This window comes from Anomaloglossus baeobatrachus, chromosome 4 (genome assembly GCF_048569485.1).
Source record: "Anomaloglossus baeobatrachus isolate aAnoBae1 chromosome 4, aAnoBae1.hap1, whole genome shotgun sequence".
In the NCBI taxonomy this organism is placed as follows: Eukaryota; Metazoa; Chordata; class Amphibia; order Anura; family Aromobatidae; genus Anomaloglossus; species Anomaloglossus baeobatrachus.
The window spans coordinates 4503573-4519142 of NC_134356.1; the positions used below are offsets into that span (position 1 = coordinate 4503573).

The 15570-nt window shown below is 57.9% G+C and overlaps 1 protein-coding gene across 1 annotated transcript in view; it reads right to left on the minus strand.

Annotated features, from left to right (window-relative positions):
- C2CD5 (C2 calcium dependent domain containing 5) overlaps positions 1-15570 on the minus strand; it is a 119455-nt gene that overhangs the window by 57425 nt on the left and 46460 nt on the right. Inside the window, 2 exon segments of the mRNA XM_075343509.1 lie at positions 2070-2261; positions 8966-9117. Coding sequence (XP_075199624.1) covers positions 2070-2261; positions 8966-9117 — 344 coding nt within the window.

Consider the following 15570-nt stretch of genomic DNA (forward strand, 5'->3'; position numbering starts at 1 on the left):
GGTCACGCCCGTGGCTCCGGGGGTCACGCCTGTGGCTCCGGGGGTCACGCCTGTGGCTCCGTTACAATGTATCAGTGCACACACCTCTTCTGCTCTGGATTCCAGGCTGTTCCTGCCGGCAGTCACATTGTAACAAACACTCAGCTGTCTACACAGGACAACGGCAGAAGCATGAATTCACTGACAGCAAGCAGGGCTCAGGAAAACAGTGCGTGAGGGTTCTTCATCTGAAGCAGACTGGACGCCGGCCCTTTAATAGCAGACCCCAAGCACTACAGATTTAGTAGCTACGATCAGATAAGGAAACGGTGCCGGATCAGCAGAGTCCTGGGGACCATCGGACCCAGCGATACCGGGGAGGCGGCAAACCAGAGGCCCAGACTGACAGACAGATGAGGTGGTGATGGGAGGGTGGCGGATGGAGAGCGTCCGCAGGGAGGGAGGGGAAACGTCAGCAGGGAGGGGGGAAACGTCAGCAGGGAGGGGGGAAACGTCAGCAGGGAGGGGGGAAACGTCAGCAGGGAGGGGGGGAAACGTCAGCAGGGAGGGGGGAAACGTCAGCAGGGAGGGGGGAAACGTCAGCAGGGAGGGGGGAAACGTCAGCAGGGAGGGGAGGCGTCAGCAGGGAGGGGAGGCGTCAGCAGGGAGGGGAAACGTCAGCAGGGAGGGGAAACGTCAGCAGGGAGGAGAAACGTCAGCAGGGAGGGGAAACGTCAGCAGGGAGGGGAAACGTCAGCAGGGAGGGGAAACGTCAGCAGGGAGGGGAAACGTCAGCGGGGGGGAAACGTCAGCAGGGGGGGGCAGTGTTAGCAGGGGGGGCTGTGTCAGCAGGGAGGGGAAGCGTCAGCAGGGAGGGGAAGCGTCAGCAGGGAGGGGAAGCGTCAGCAGGGAGGGGAAGCGTCAGCAGGGAGGGGAAGCGTCAGCAGGGAGGGGGGACAATGTGAGCAGGGGGGGGAGCTGTGTCAGCAGGGAGGAAAGCGTTAGCAGGGAGGGGGGGAGAGCGCCAGCAGGGATGGGGAGGAGAGCGTCAGCGGGGAGGGGGGAGGAGAGCGTCAGCGGGGAGGAGGGAGGAGAGCGTCAGCGGGGAGGAGGGAGGAGAGCGTCAGCGGGGAGCAGAGCGTCAGCAGGGGGGGGGAGCATCAGCAGGGGGAGGAGAGCGTCAGCAGGGAGGGGGAGGAGAGCGTCAGCGGGGAGGAGGGAGGAGAGCGTCAGCGGGGAGGGGGGAGGAGAGCGTCAGCGGGGAGGAGGGAGGAGAGCGTCAGCGGGGAGGAGGGAGGAGAGCGTCAGCGGGGAGCAGAGCGTCAGCGGGGGGGGGGGAGCATCAGCAGGGCGGGAGAGCGTCAGCAGGGAGGTAAGCGTCATCAGGGAGGGGGGAGGGAGCCAGCAGGGAGGGGGAGGAGAGCGGGGAGGGGGGAGGAAAGCGTCAGCGGGGAGGAGGGAGGAGAGCGTCAGCGGGGAGGAGGGAGGAGAGCGTCAGCGGGGAGGAGGGAGGAGAGCGTCAGCGGGGAGGAGGGAGGAGAGCGTCAGCGGGGAGGGGGGAGGAGAGCGTCAGCGGGGAGCAGAGCGTCAGCAGGGGGGGGGAGCATCAGCAGGGAGGGGGGCAGGAAAGAATCAGCGGTGGGGAGGGGAGTCACATGATGTCCTGGATGTATGACCAATCAGATGCCTCGTGGTGGGGGGCACGTGCTGTACAAGTAAATGCGCCTGCGTGGATCAGTGTAGTGTTATAACCAGATCTTATGTGCGATGTGCTGCACAAACAGAAAGGAAATGCTGATGGGCCCCAGACATGCACAGGCCCCGGGCAAGCACAGGACAGCCGGAGGGAGACACACCACGGAGGCATCAACCATCTGATCAGAGATCAGCGGTGGCACAAGTGATGACGCACTTACGGTGAGGACGCGCTCACGGTGATGACGCGTTCGTGGTGCCGCTCCCGGCGGGTGCGCTGGTGTTAGTGTCACTCGGTGGCGGTGCACACGTTAGTTTGGTGATCAGCGGTGCACACGCCGTTAGCCGCTCTTGGTGAGAGCTCAGCACAGCAGACGTGCGGTGATGGATCCTACCAGCCGACAGCAGCAGCAGCTCGTCACTGAAGGACCTGGACCTCCTCAGCCGCGGGCTGGCAGGAGCGGTGAGCGCTGGGGAGACGCGAGAGGCCAGGAGGAGGCTACGGGACTGGCTGAGGCTCGGGGGCTCACAGATAAGAGAGGGGGAGCTGGGGGACACGAAAATTCGAGGACCCTTAGGAATAAGAGCTGAAGAAGGACAGAATGAGGATGAGAAGGATGGAGGAACAGAAAGAAAGAAAAAATGTGATAGAAATTAAAAGGAAAGCTTCAGAGTACAGGCACACACCCCGGAGGTCCGGAGAGCACAGGCACACACCCCGGAGGCCCGGAGAGCACAGGTACAGACCCCGGAGGCCCAGAGAGCACAGGTACACACCCTGGAGGCCCGGAGAGCACAGGCACAAACCCCAGAGAGCACAGGCACAGACCCCGGAGGCCCGGAGAGCACAGGCACACACCCCGGAGGCCCGGAGAGCACAGGCACACACCCCGGAGGCCCGGAGAGCACAGGCACACACCCCGGAGGCCCGGAGAGCACAGGCACACACCCCGGAGGCCCGAAGAGCACAGGTACAAACCCCAGAGGCCCAGAGAGCACAGGCACACACCCCGGAGGCCTGGAGAGCACAGGTACACACCACCGTGGCCCAGAGAGCACAGGCACACACCCCGGAGAGCACAGGCACACACCCCGGAGAGCACAGGCACACACCCCAGAGAGCACAGGCACACACCCCGGAGAGCACAGGCACACACCCCGGAGAGCACAGGCACACACCCCGGAGAGCACAGGCACACACCCCGGAGAGCACAGGCACACACCCCGGAGAGCACAGGCACACACCCCGGAGAGCACAGGCACACACCCCGGAGAGCACAGGCACACACCCCGGAGAGCACAGGCACACACCCCGGAGGCCCGGAGAGCACAGGCACACACCCCGGAGGCCTGGAGAGCACAGGTACACACCACCGTGGCCCAGAGAGCACAGGCACACACCCCGGAGAGCACAGGCACACACCCCGGAGAGCACAGGCACACACCCCGGAGAGCACAGGCACACACCCCGGAGAGCACAGGCACACACCCCGGAGAGCACAGGCACACACCCCGGAGAGCACAGGCACACACCCCGGAGAGCACAGGCACACACCCCGGAGAGCACAGGCACACACCCCGGAGAGCACAGGCACACACCCCGGAGAGCACAGGCACACACCCCGGAGGCCCGGAGAGCACAGGCACACACCCCGGAGGCCCAGAGAGCACAGGCACACACCCCGGAGGCCCAGAGAGCACAGGCAAACACCCCGGAGGCCCGGAGAGCACAGGCACACACCCCGGAGGCCCGGAGAGCACAGGCACACCCCGGAGGCCCGGAGAGCACAGGCACAAACCCCGGAGGCCCGGAGAGCACAGGCACACACCCCGGAGGCCCGGAGAGCACAGGCAAACACACCGGAGGCCCAGAGAGCACAGGCAAACACACCGGAGGCCCAGAGAGCACAGGCACACAGCCCGGAGGCCCGGAGAGCACAGGCACACAGCCCGGAGAGCACAGGCACACACCCCGGAGGCCCGGAGAGCACAGGCACACACCCCGGAGGCCCGGAGAGCACAGGCACACACCCCGGAGGCCCGGAGAGCACAGGCACACACCCCGGAGGCCCGGAGAGCACAGGCACACACCCCGGAGAGCACAGGTACACACACCGGAGGCCCGGAGAGCACAGGCACACACCCCGGAGAGCACAGGCACACACCCCGGAGAGCACAGGCACACACCCCGGAGAGCACAGGCACACACCCCGGAGAGCACAGGCACACACCCCGGAGAGCACAGGCACACACCCCGGAGAGCACAGGCACACACCCCGGAGAGCACAGGCACACACCCCGGAGAGCACAGACACACACCCCGGAGAGCACAGGCACACACACCGGAGGCCGGGAGAGCACAGGCACACGCACCACAGGTATTCAATACTGTGCAAAAGTTTTAGACAGTTTTGGAAAGATTGCAGTATAGACAAAGAAGAGCTAATAGTAAATTAAGCATTGAATAAAATACAAATTGACTGAAGAAAAATCTCCTCCGTCCTCAGTATTCGGTGACCGCCCGTCTCCTCCGTCCTCAGTATTCGGTGACCGCCCGTCTCCTCCGTCCTCAGTATTCGGTGACCGCCCGTCTCCTCCGTCCTCAGTATTCAGTGACCGCCCGTCTCCTCCGTCCTCAGTATTCAGTGACCGCCCGTCTCCTCCTTCCTCAGTATTCGGTGACCGCCCATCTCCTCCGTCCTCAGTATTCGGTGACCGCCCTTCTCCTCCGTCCTCAGTATTCGGTGACCGCCCGTCTCCTCCGTCCTCCGTATTCGGTGACCGCCCGTCTCCTCCGTCCTCCGTATTCGGTGACCGCCCGTCTCCTCCGTCCTCAGTATTCGGTGACCACCTGTCACTTCTATCTCTGCTTCATGTCACTTTTGCACAGGTTATGAAGGATCTCAGCAGGGGATTGTTCCAAACATCTTGGAGACCGGACCCCAGATCTTCTATGCCTGAGGCTGTGCAGATCCTTCTGTCTCTTGACCCCAGCCAGATCTTGTGTATGAGGCTTGTGTGGATTCTACTGTCTCGACCCCAGATTTTGTGTATGAGGCTTGTGTGGATCCCTTTGTCTCTTGACCCAAGATCTTCTGTGTATGAGGCTTGTGTAGATCCCGCTGTCTCTTGACCCAAGATTTTCTGTGTATGAGGCTTGTGTGGATCCGTTTGTCTCTTGACCCCAGATCTTGTGTATGAGGCTTGTGTGGATGCTTCTGTCTCTTGACCTCAAATCTTCTGTCTATGAGGTTTGAGTGGATCCCTCTGTCTCTTGACCCCAGATCTTGTGTATGAGGCTTGTGCGGATCCTTCTGTCTCTTGACCCAGATTTTCTGTGTATGAGGCTTGTGTGGATCCCTTTGTCTTTAGACCCCAGATCTTCTGTGTCTCTGCCCTCGTTTCCCATGTCTTTGCTCATTTCTATATAGGTGGTTTGGGGTCACAATTCCTCCATGAAGGCGACTTCTCCACACAGTAGATGGTGTTGCTGGTCCCACTGGTGCCGGTTCTGAGCTGATGGCACTGCTGGTCATCTGCCGAGGTCAATTCCTTGACCGACTGCGTCCATGATCCTCAATATTGCTCATTCCTTGGTGAGTCATCAATCCACATCATATGAAATCTGTGCCTGGGAGACACCCTGCTGGTGCAGCATAACTGCCTGGTGTCTTGTTGCTGCGCACAGTCTCACCATAGTGTTACCTGTGACATGAGTCCATCTTCCACATCCTCACTTCTTTAGCAGAGTTTGTCTCTCCCTCCCCCAGTTTCCCACACGGCTGTTTCTGTATCAGTGAAATGTCTCAGTTTCCAATTTTTAATACGATGTTTATTCAAAAGGGGTCCCATGGGTTGCAGAGGTGAAGAACACAGGAGACGGGCCAGGAGCGGAGCGCAGAATACTAAAACACAGATGTTACATCAGCGGAAAAGTCGCATCAAGAGTGTAATCCAAGGCGGTCCGACAAGGGGTGGCGCAAGGCTGTCCGCCAAGGCACGGCGCAAGGCTGTCCACCAAGACGCTGCCAAGGCTGTTCGACAAGGCATGGCCCAACAAGGCACGGCACGAGGCCGTCCACCAAGGCTCGGCGCCAGGCCGTCCACCAAGGCTCGGCGCCAGGCCGTCCACCAAGGCTCGGCGCCAGGCCGTCCACCAAGGCTCGGCGCCAGGCCGTCCACCAAGGCTCGGCGCCAGGCCGTCCACCAAGGCTCGGAGCCAGGCCGTCCACCAAGGCTCGGCGCAAGGCCGTCCACCAAGGCTCGGCGCAAGGCCGTCCACCAAGGCTCGGCGCAAGGCCGTCCACCAAGGCTCGGCGCAAGGCTGTCCACCAAGGCTCGGCACAGGGCTGTCGACCAAGTTGCTGCCAAGGCTGTTCGACAAGGCATGGCCTGACAAGGCACGGAGCAAGGCTGTCCACCAAGGCTCGGCGCAAGGCTGTCCACCAAGGCTCGGCGCAAGGCTGTCCACCAAGGCTCGTTGCAGGGCTGTCCACCAAGATGCTGCCAAGGCTGTTCGACAAAGCATGGCCCGACAAGGCACGGCGCAAGGCTATCCACCAAGGCTCGTCGCATGGCTGTCCACCAAGATGTTGCCAAGGCTGTTCGACAAGGCACGGCCTGAAAAGGCACGGCGCAAGGCACAGCCCAACAAGGCACGGCCCGACAAGGCACGGCGCAAAGCACGGCCCGACAAGGCACGGCCCAAGGTATGGTGCACACTGTAAGGCAAACAGAAGCACAGACAGCAGAAAGTGCACAAGTCGGAAAGATACAGAGACACATACGTGATAAGGTCAAGCGTATGTGATGTTAGCTGATAACATACTGGTGTTCTAATGAACCGCCGAGTCCCAGGAGACGCACAAGGCGCGTTCCTCTGATAACAGCTTCTTCAGGAGAAAATGATGATTGGTAAGTAGGGATATAATGGGCTGCTTGGGTTACACTCTTGATGTGGCTTCTTGGTATACTGCGCTCCCCATTTATCTGTATCATGGCTGTCCTCCGCTCCGTTCTCTCGTCCAGCCCGCGTGTTCCGCTGATAACAGCTTCTTCAGGAGGTAATGATGATTGGTAAGTAGGGATATAATGGGCTGCCTGGATTACACTCTTGGTATACTGCGCTCCCATTTATCTGCATCATGGCTGTCCTCCGCTCCGTCCTCTCGTCCAGCCCGTGTGTTCCGCTGATAACGGCTTCTTCAGGAGGTAATGATGATTGGTAAGTAGGGGTATAACGGGCTGCCTGGATTACACACTTGATGCAGCTTCTTGATATACTGCGCTCCTCGTTTATCTGCATCATGGCTGTCCTCCGCTCCGTCCTCTCGTCCAGCCCACGCGTTCCGCTCTTTTTATATCTTTACACGCATCTCCTTTTGTAGGTTCCTCAATAAACATTGGAATATTTTCGGATATTTGGGCCGGCTGACTTTACCCTTCTTGTTTTGTTTTAGTATGGGGATTGTGGTGTCTAAATTATTTCTAAACCTGTGAAAAACAAGTGCACAGTCCTGTATACACCGGCCGCAGGTACAGATATACACATCGACGCCCAGGGAGAAAGCCATATACCAGCGCTATACACCAGTATCCGCAGCATAATGACAAATGATGGGCAGTTATCAAAACCATGACTGAGGGGCGCACAGGACCCGGGTCGCTCAGAGGTGCACAGGTCCCGGGCCGCTCAGGGGTGCACAGGTCCCGGGCCGCTCAGGGGTAAACAGTCCGGACAGGTACGGAGGAGCAGCAGCCATGTGGTACATACATCCTCCGCTCTGCGCTCTGGGTGTACACCGCTCCGTGTGTAGGCGGAAGTGTATACACCGCCCAACTGGTGGTGGCAGCGGAGTGCAGGGCATTATGGGCTCTCCACTGAGACGACAGGGTGGATACAAGAGTCAGGACACCAGTAATGGGGGCACAATAGACTGTACAATGTGGTAGAGGAATATTGTGGAGGTCAGCATTCACAAGGGTGGAGGGGGGCGGAAGAACTACAGTAACCATAAAGGACAAACATCGATACTGCGCGAGGGACCATGGGGGGGGCAGCACTGAACCGTGAGATGGACCGTGGGGGAGGGGACGACGACAATGAACCGCGAGTGGGGCCGTGGTAGAGAGGGAGGGGACGACACTGAACCGCGAGAGGGGCCGCGGGGGACGACGACACTGAACCGCGAGAGGGGCCGCGGGGGACGACGACACTGAACCGCGAGAGGGGCCGCGGGGGACGACGACACAACCGCGAGAGGGGCCGCGGGGGACGACAGGACTGTACCGCGAGAGGGGCCGCGGGGGACGACAGGACTGTACCGCGAGAGGGGCCGCGGGGGACGACAGGACTGTACCGCGAGAGGGGCCGCGGGGGACGACAGGACTGTACCGCGAGAGGGGCCGCGGGGGACGACAGGACTGTACCGCGAGAGGGGCCGCGGGGGACGACAGGACTGTACCGCGAGAGGGGCCGCGGGGGACGACAGGACTGTACCGCGAGAGGGGCCGCGGGGGACGACAGGACTGTACCGCGAGAGGGGCCGCGGGGGACGACAGGACTGTACCGCGAGAGGGGCCGCGGGGGACGACAGGACTGTACCGCGAGAGGGGCCGCGGGGGACGACAGGACTGTACCGCAAGAGGGGCCGCGGGGGACGACAGGACTGTACCGCGAGAGGGGCCGACAGGACTGTACCGCGAGAGGGGCCGCGGGGGACGACAGGACTGTACCGCGAGAGGGGCCGCGGGGGACGACAGGACTGTACCGCGAGAGGGGCCGCGGGGGACGACAGGACTGTACCGCGAGAGGGGCCGCGGGGGACGACAGGACTGTACCGCGAGAGGGGCCGCGGGGGGCGACAGGACTGTACCGCGAGAGGGGCCGCGGGGGGCGACAGGACTGTACCGCGAGAGGGACCACGGGGGACGACAGGACTGTACCGTGAGAGGGGCCGCGGGGGACGACAGGACTGTACCGCGAGAGGGGCCGCGGGGGACGACAGGACTGTACCGTGAGAGCGGTCACGGGGGACAACATATTGTGAAAGGGGCCGTGGGGAACAGCACTGTACTATAAGAGGGGCTGCGGGGGACAGGACTGTACTATGAGGGGCCGCGGGGGACAGATGTACACATCAGGGGGTGACGTCCCCTATATTTCGGACCTTTCAGACATCTTTTTGATAACTTGCAGCAATGGAGGAAATAATATATAAATCAAACACAAACCAAGGAAGGAGAAATGAGAGGACATAAGCTGCGTGAATCGTGGGTGGAGGCGTCTTACCGGTCTTAGGTGTCAAACTCAAATCTGTGTCTGAAGAGGAGGACTGTCGGCTGTACGACTTGGAAGGTGAAAAGGAATAGGTTTGGTTTTTCAGAGGGGTGGAGGGTCCGGATGAGTGAATATTGGGGATTAGCTCTTCATTGAAGGGGGTCCTGTCAGAAGAAGGTGGAGACAGATTAAGGAACCCCTCAGATAAACCAATGGTTGGGAGAGGCCTCCCGTAATGGGGTTGTTTTGGAGGACGGAGGTGGCCACGTTCCCAGCGCCTCGTCTAGTCAGTGCCGCTCCTCATGCCGGCGTCTGCCACCAACGACACAGACAAGATCAGCAAAGAAAAAAATGAGAGGTAAGCAAAAGAAGCAGAAGATCTCAGCGGAGGAGCGGAGGAGCGTCCTGCAGCCGCAGAGGAGGAGCGTCCTGCAGCCGCAGAGGAGGAGCGTCCTGCAGCCGCAGAGGAGGAGCGTCCTGCAGCCGCAGAGGAGGAGCGTCCTGCAGCCGCAGCGGAGGAGCGTCCTGATGCGGGAACGGAGGAGCGTCCTGCAGCCGCAGAGGAGGAGCGTACTGCAGCCGCAGCGGAGGAACGTCCTGATGCGGGAACGGAGGAGCGTCCTGCAGCCGCAGAGGAGGAGCGTCCTGCAGCCGCAGCGGAGGAGCGTCCTGATGTGGGAACGGAGGAGCGTCCTGCAGCCGCAGCGTCCTTCTCCCCTCCTTGCTGCCCGGGTCCTGCAGATGTTTCCTTATCCACCAGCTCTACTATCATGCACCAGCTACACGGCGCAGGATCTAGCACCGCGCCCTCCGGCAGAGCGATATCTAACACTAGGACTTCCGGCAGAGCGAGGCCTAGCACCGCGCCCTCCGGCAGAGCGAGGCCTAGCACCGCGCCCTCCGGCAGAGCGAGGCCTAGCACCGCGCCCTCCGGCAGAGCGAGGCCTAGCACCGCGCCCTCCGGCAGAGCGAGGCCTAGCACCGCGCCCTCCGGCAGAGCGAGGCCTAGCACCGCGCCCTCCGGCAGAGCGAGGCCTAGCACCGCGCCCTCCGGCAGAGCGAGGCCTAGCACCGCGCCCTCCGGCAGAGCGAGGCCTAGCACCGCGCCCTCCGGCAGAGCGAGATCTAGCACCGCGCCCTACGGCAGAGCGAGGCCTAGCACCGCGCCCTACGGCAGAGCGAGGCCTAGCACCGCGCCCTCCGGCAGAGCGAGACCTAGCACCGCGCCCTCCGGCAGAGCGAGGCCTAGCACCGCGCCCACCGGCAGAGCGAGGTCTAGCACCGCGCCCTCCGGCAGAGCGAGGTGTAGCACCGCGCCCTCCGGCAGAGCGAGACCTAGCACCGCGCCCTCCGGCAGAGCGAGACCTAGCACCGCGCCCTCCGGCAGAGCGAGACCTAGCACCGCGCCCTCCGGCAGAGCGAGGCCTAGCATCGCGTCCTCCGGCAGAGCAAGATCTAGCACCGCGCCCTCCGGCAGAGCGAGACCTAGCACCGCGCCCTCCGGCAGAGCGAGGCCTAGCACCGCGTCCTCCGGCAGAGCAAGATCTAGCACCGCGCCCTCCGGCAGAGCGAGGTCTAGCACCGCGCCCTCCGGCAGAGCGAGGCCTAGCACCGCGCCCTCCGGCAGAGCGAGGTCTAGCACCGCGCCCTCCGGCAGAGCGAGGTCTAGCACCGCGCCCTCCGGCAGAGCGAGGTCTAGCACCGCGCCCTCCGGCAGCTGCTGACACTTACCTGGTGCCCCCTCCACTGACCGACAACCTCAAGGAGCCTCAGGTATAGGGATATAAGCCAACTGACTGGGCAGCAGGTCCTGCTGCAGGTCGGGGGGCTCCGGGCTGACCCCAGAACTATGATGGGCCACTGCTCAGCTCCCAATTACTATGTAAATTAAGTAGCTGTCTTATGCTCCAGTTGCATCTCCAAAACTGCAGTCACCTCCAGAGCTGCACTTCAGAAGCCTAAATATACAGCATTGCATTATGGGAAGTGCAGCATTTGCTTTTGGAGCTATACCGGAATAACGTCTTACCTCTCAGGTGTGTGTGACACCACTATGCCGTGTGCACAGGGCTGGGCACATTAATCGGGACAAAGCAAAAACACATGTTTGGGGAATTGCCGCTCCAGCAGTTTTACTGTATTTTCTGCCAGGAATTTCTTCACACACTTGGAATTGTGGCAAATCTTGTTGGAATCTCCCTTCAAATTTACGCATGAAATGCAGAATAAAACGATCTAAAACGTGCATGTATTTGGAAAGGTTTGTTTAAAAGACCTGAAGTGCTCAGTGGTTGATACCTTTTTAATGGTAACTGAGAAGATGGTGATAATCGCGGCTCCAGACTCCTCCGGTCTCTTCTTCAGGGTCAGTATAACACCCGAAGAGTCACATTTATATATAACAGGACATAGAATGGGGCTGTAATAAGACACGTTATGTGAAGCAGAACTATCACTATGACAAGGGGACAAGCAGTTGTGGCAGTAAATATTGCTGCAGTTCATAGATAAGCGGTGTGAGAGTTTTATTGTCCTCTGATTGGGGTCTGGGCTCTGATGCCCCTGGATGCTTATTGTCCTCTGATTGGGGTCTGGTCCGGGCTGTGATGCCCCCAGATGCTTATTGTCCTCTGATTGGGGTCTGGTCCGGGCTGTGACGCCCCCGGATGGTCTGAAGAACACATTTCTTAATTGATGTAAAAAGACATGAATCCATGAGACCCCTTCATTCCTGCTCTGCATGTGTCACCGGTCATCATAAGTTAGTACACCCAGTCTCTCCTGTCTCTCTGGAACTTGACGTTTTCTCTCAATATCAGCAATTTCGTGTCCATGATGCTGGGGTCGTGGTTACAGAAATGTTTGGCTACAGGTAGATCCATCCTTTTTTCTGTAATTGTGTGATGGTGAGAATTCATCCTTGTCCTGAGCTGTTGTCCGGTCTCCCCTACATACAGACCCCCAGTTGGACAGTTGGTACATATAATTAAGTACACCCCATTTGTTGTGGTGCAGCTGAAGGTACCTGGGATCTTGTAGTCCTGATGTGATCTGGGAATCTTGTCCGTTGTCAGTATAAATGGACAGATATTACATGTTTTCTGATTGCAGGGAAATGTTCCTGTTGGAGAGGACAGGGAACTTCTGACAATGATGCTTCTTAGATTCGGGGGCTCCTAAAACACAGAAGTGGGGGGTCTGGAAAAATAGATTGTAACCGGGCATCTTTTTGCGGTAATGGTTGTAGTTTCCGTGAAGATCCTCGTAACACCTCCAGATGTGGATTGTAGGTGACTACAAGAGGGACCCGGTGGTTTCTTCTTTAGTTTTATAATGTAGGAGATGGCTTCTTGATATTCTGGTGGCTCTTGTCATCTGGTCTTCAATTGTTCTTGGGTGGTAGCCTTGATTCAGAAAGGTCTTTCTGAGGCCCTCAAGGTGATTGTCTCTATCTATAGAGTTGGAACATATCCGATTATATCTACAATAGAGTTTATGTGTTTTGGATGAAAACTGTCCCATGTCAGGTATGTTGGACGGTCTATCGGCTTCTTGTACAGGGAGGTCTCTATAGTTTGATGATGGTGTTGGTTTCAGTGCAGGAGTAGGTGAGTGTTAGGTTGATGGTGGGATGAAACTGATGAAAGTGTCCATGAAAGGTCTTCAGCTGCTCCTAAGACTCTGTCTAGATGATTAATATCATCAATGTAACGGTAGTAAGCTAGAGGCCTGATAGGACAAGAGGATAAAAAGTCACTCTCAAGCTTGGCCATGAAGAGATTTGCCTATTGTGGTGCCATTTTGCTTCCCATCTTCCACCGCATCTTCTGAAGAAACGCACACAACTGTGTCAAGAGAGGAATTTGCGTTGAAGACTGCTAATGGAGTCTGGGATATCCAGAGACGATGCCGTATTAGCTGTATATCAGTGCCAATATATATATATCAATGTATATAAGACAAAGAACACAGACATGCTCTCTTTTCAGCCAGCGTCCCCAACTGAACTAGTTTAATAAGATAGATCCAATTATACCGTCAGCATGAATAACCTTGAAGCTAACAAGGAGTGCTTTTCACTCCCCATTTTCTCCCAGCATTTGTACAATACATCTGTTCATTAAAACATTCTGTGTGGACACTACTGATAAGAGTTTGTAGCTTCACATTTTGGCTTCATTATCTTTGGTTAACTCCTTCATGACTATACAACTTTAAATTATACTATAGGTCTGTGCAATTGCTACATAGACAGACGAAGGGAATTTTGTTTACTTACCGTAAATTCCTTTTCTTCTAGCTCTAATTGGGAGACCCAGACAATTGGGTGTATAGGCTATGCCTCCGGAGGCCGCACAAAGTACTACACTTAAAAGTGTTAGGCCCCTCCCCTTCTGCCAATACACCCCCCGTGCTCCCACGGGCTGCTCAGTTTTGGTGCAAAAGCAAGGAGGAAAAAATAATTATAAACTGGTTTAACTTCAATCCGAAGGAAACTCGGAGAACTGAAACCATTCAACATGAACAACATGTGTACACAAAAAAACAGGGGCGGGTGCTGGGTCTCCCAATTAGAGCTAGAAGAAAAGGAATTTACGGTAAGTAAACAAAATTCCCTTCTTCTTTTTCGCTCTATTGGGAGACCCAGACAATTGGGACGTCCAAAAGCAGTCCCTGGGTGGGTAAAATAATACCTCGTAAGAGAGCCGTAAAACGGCCCTTTCCTACAGGTGGGCAACCGCCGCCTGAAGGACTCGTCCACCTAGGCTGGCATCCGCCGCAGCATAGGTATGCACCTGATAGTGCTTCGTGAAAGTGTGCAGGCTCGACCAGGTAGCCGCCTGACACACCTGTTGAGCCGCAGCCTGGTGCCTCAAAGCCCAGGACGCTCCCACGGCTCTGGTAGAATGGGCCTTCAGCCCTGAGGGAACCGGAAGCCCAGCCGAACGGTAAGCTTCGATAATTGGCTCCTTGATCCACCGAGCCAGGGTTGATTTGGAAGCCTGTGACCCTTTACGCTGGCCAGCGACAAGGACAAAGAGTGCATCCGAGCGGCGCAGGGGCGCCGTACGAGAAATGTAGAGTCTGAGTGCTCTCACCAGATCTAACAAGTGCAAATCCTTTTCACATTGGTGAACTGGATGAGGATAAATAGAGGGTAAGGAAATATCCTGATTGAGATGAAAGGGGGATACCACCTTAGGGAGAAACTCCGGAACCGGACGTAGAACCACCTTGTCCTGGTGAAAAACCAGAAAAGGGGCTTTGCACGACAACGCTGCTAGCTCAGACACTCTCCGAAGTGAAGTGACTGCTACTAGAAAAACCACTTTCTGCGAAAGGCGTGAGAGAGAAATATCTCTCATTGGCTCGAATGGTGGTTTCTGAAGAACCATCAGCACCCTGTTCAGATCCCAGGGTTCTAAAGGCCGCTTGTAAGGAGGAATGATGTGACAAACCCCCTGCAGGAACGTGCGTACCTGTGGAAGCCTGGCAAGGCGCTTCTGGAAAAACACAGAGAGCGCTGAAACTTGTCCCTTAAGGGAACCGAGCGACAAACCCTTTTCCCGTCCAGATTGAAGGAAGGACAGAAAAGTAGGTAATGCAAATGGCCAGGGAGAAAAACCCTGAGCAGAGCACCACGACAGGAAAATTTTCCACGTCCTGTGATAAATCTTGGCGGACGTTGGTTTCCTAGCCTGTCTCATAGTGGCAATGACGTCTTGAGATAACCCTGAAGACGCTAGGATCCAGGACTCAATGGCCACACAGTCAGGTTGAGGGCCGCAGAATTCAGATGGAAAAACGGCCCTTGAGACAGCAAGTCTGGTCGGTCTGGTAGTGCCCACGGTTGGCCGACCGTGAGATGCCACAGATCCGGGTACCACGACCTCCTCGGCCAGTCTGGAGCAACGAGGATGGCGCGGCGGCAGTCGGCCCTGATCTTGCGTAACACTCTGGGCAACAGTGCCAGCGGAGGAAACACATAAGGAGCTGAAACTGCGACCGATCCTGAACTAAGGCGTCTGCCGCCAGAGCTCTGGGATCTTGAGACCGTGCCATGAACGTTGGTACCTTGTTGTTGTGCCGAGACGCCATGAGGTCGACGTCCGGCACCCCCCAGCGGCAACAGATCTCCTGAAACACGTCCGGGTGAAGGGACCATTCCCCTGCGTCCATGCCCTGGCGACTGAGATAATCTGCTTCCCAGTTTTCCACGCCTGGAATGTGAACTGCGGATATGGTGGAGGCCGTGGCTTCCACCCACATCAAAATCCGCCGGACTTCCTGGAAGGCTTGTCGACTGCGTGTGCCGCCTTGGTGGTTGATGTATGCCACCGCTGTAGATTTGTCCGACTGAATTCGGATCTGCTTGCCTTCCAGCCACTGCTGGAACGCTTTCAGGGCAAGATACACTGCCCGAATTTCCAGAACATTGATCTGAAGCGAGGACTCTTGCCGGGTCCACGTACCCTGAGTCCTGTGGTGGAGAAAAAACCGCTCCCCACCCTGACAGACTTGCGTCCGTCGTGACCACCTCCCAGGATGGGGGTAGGAAGGATTTCCCCTTCGACAATGAAGTGGGAAGAAGCCACCACCGAAGGGAAGCTTTGGTC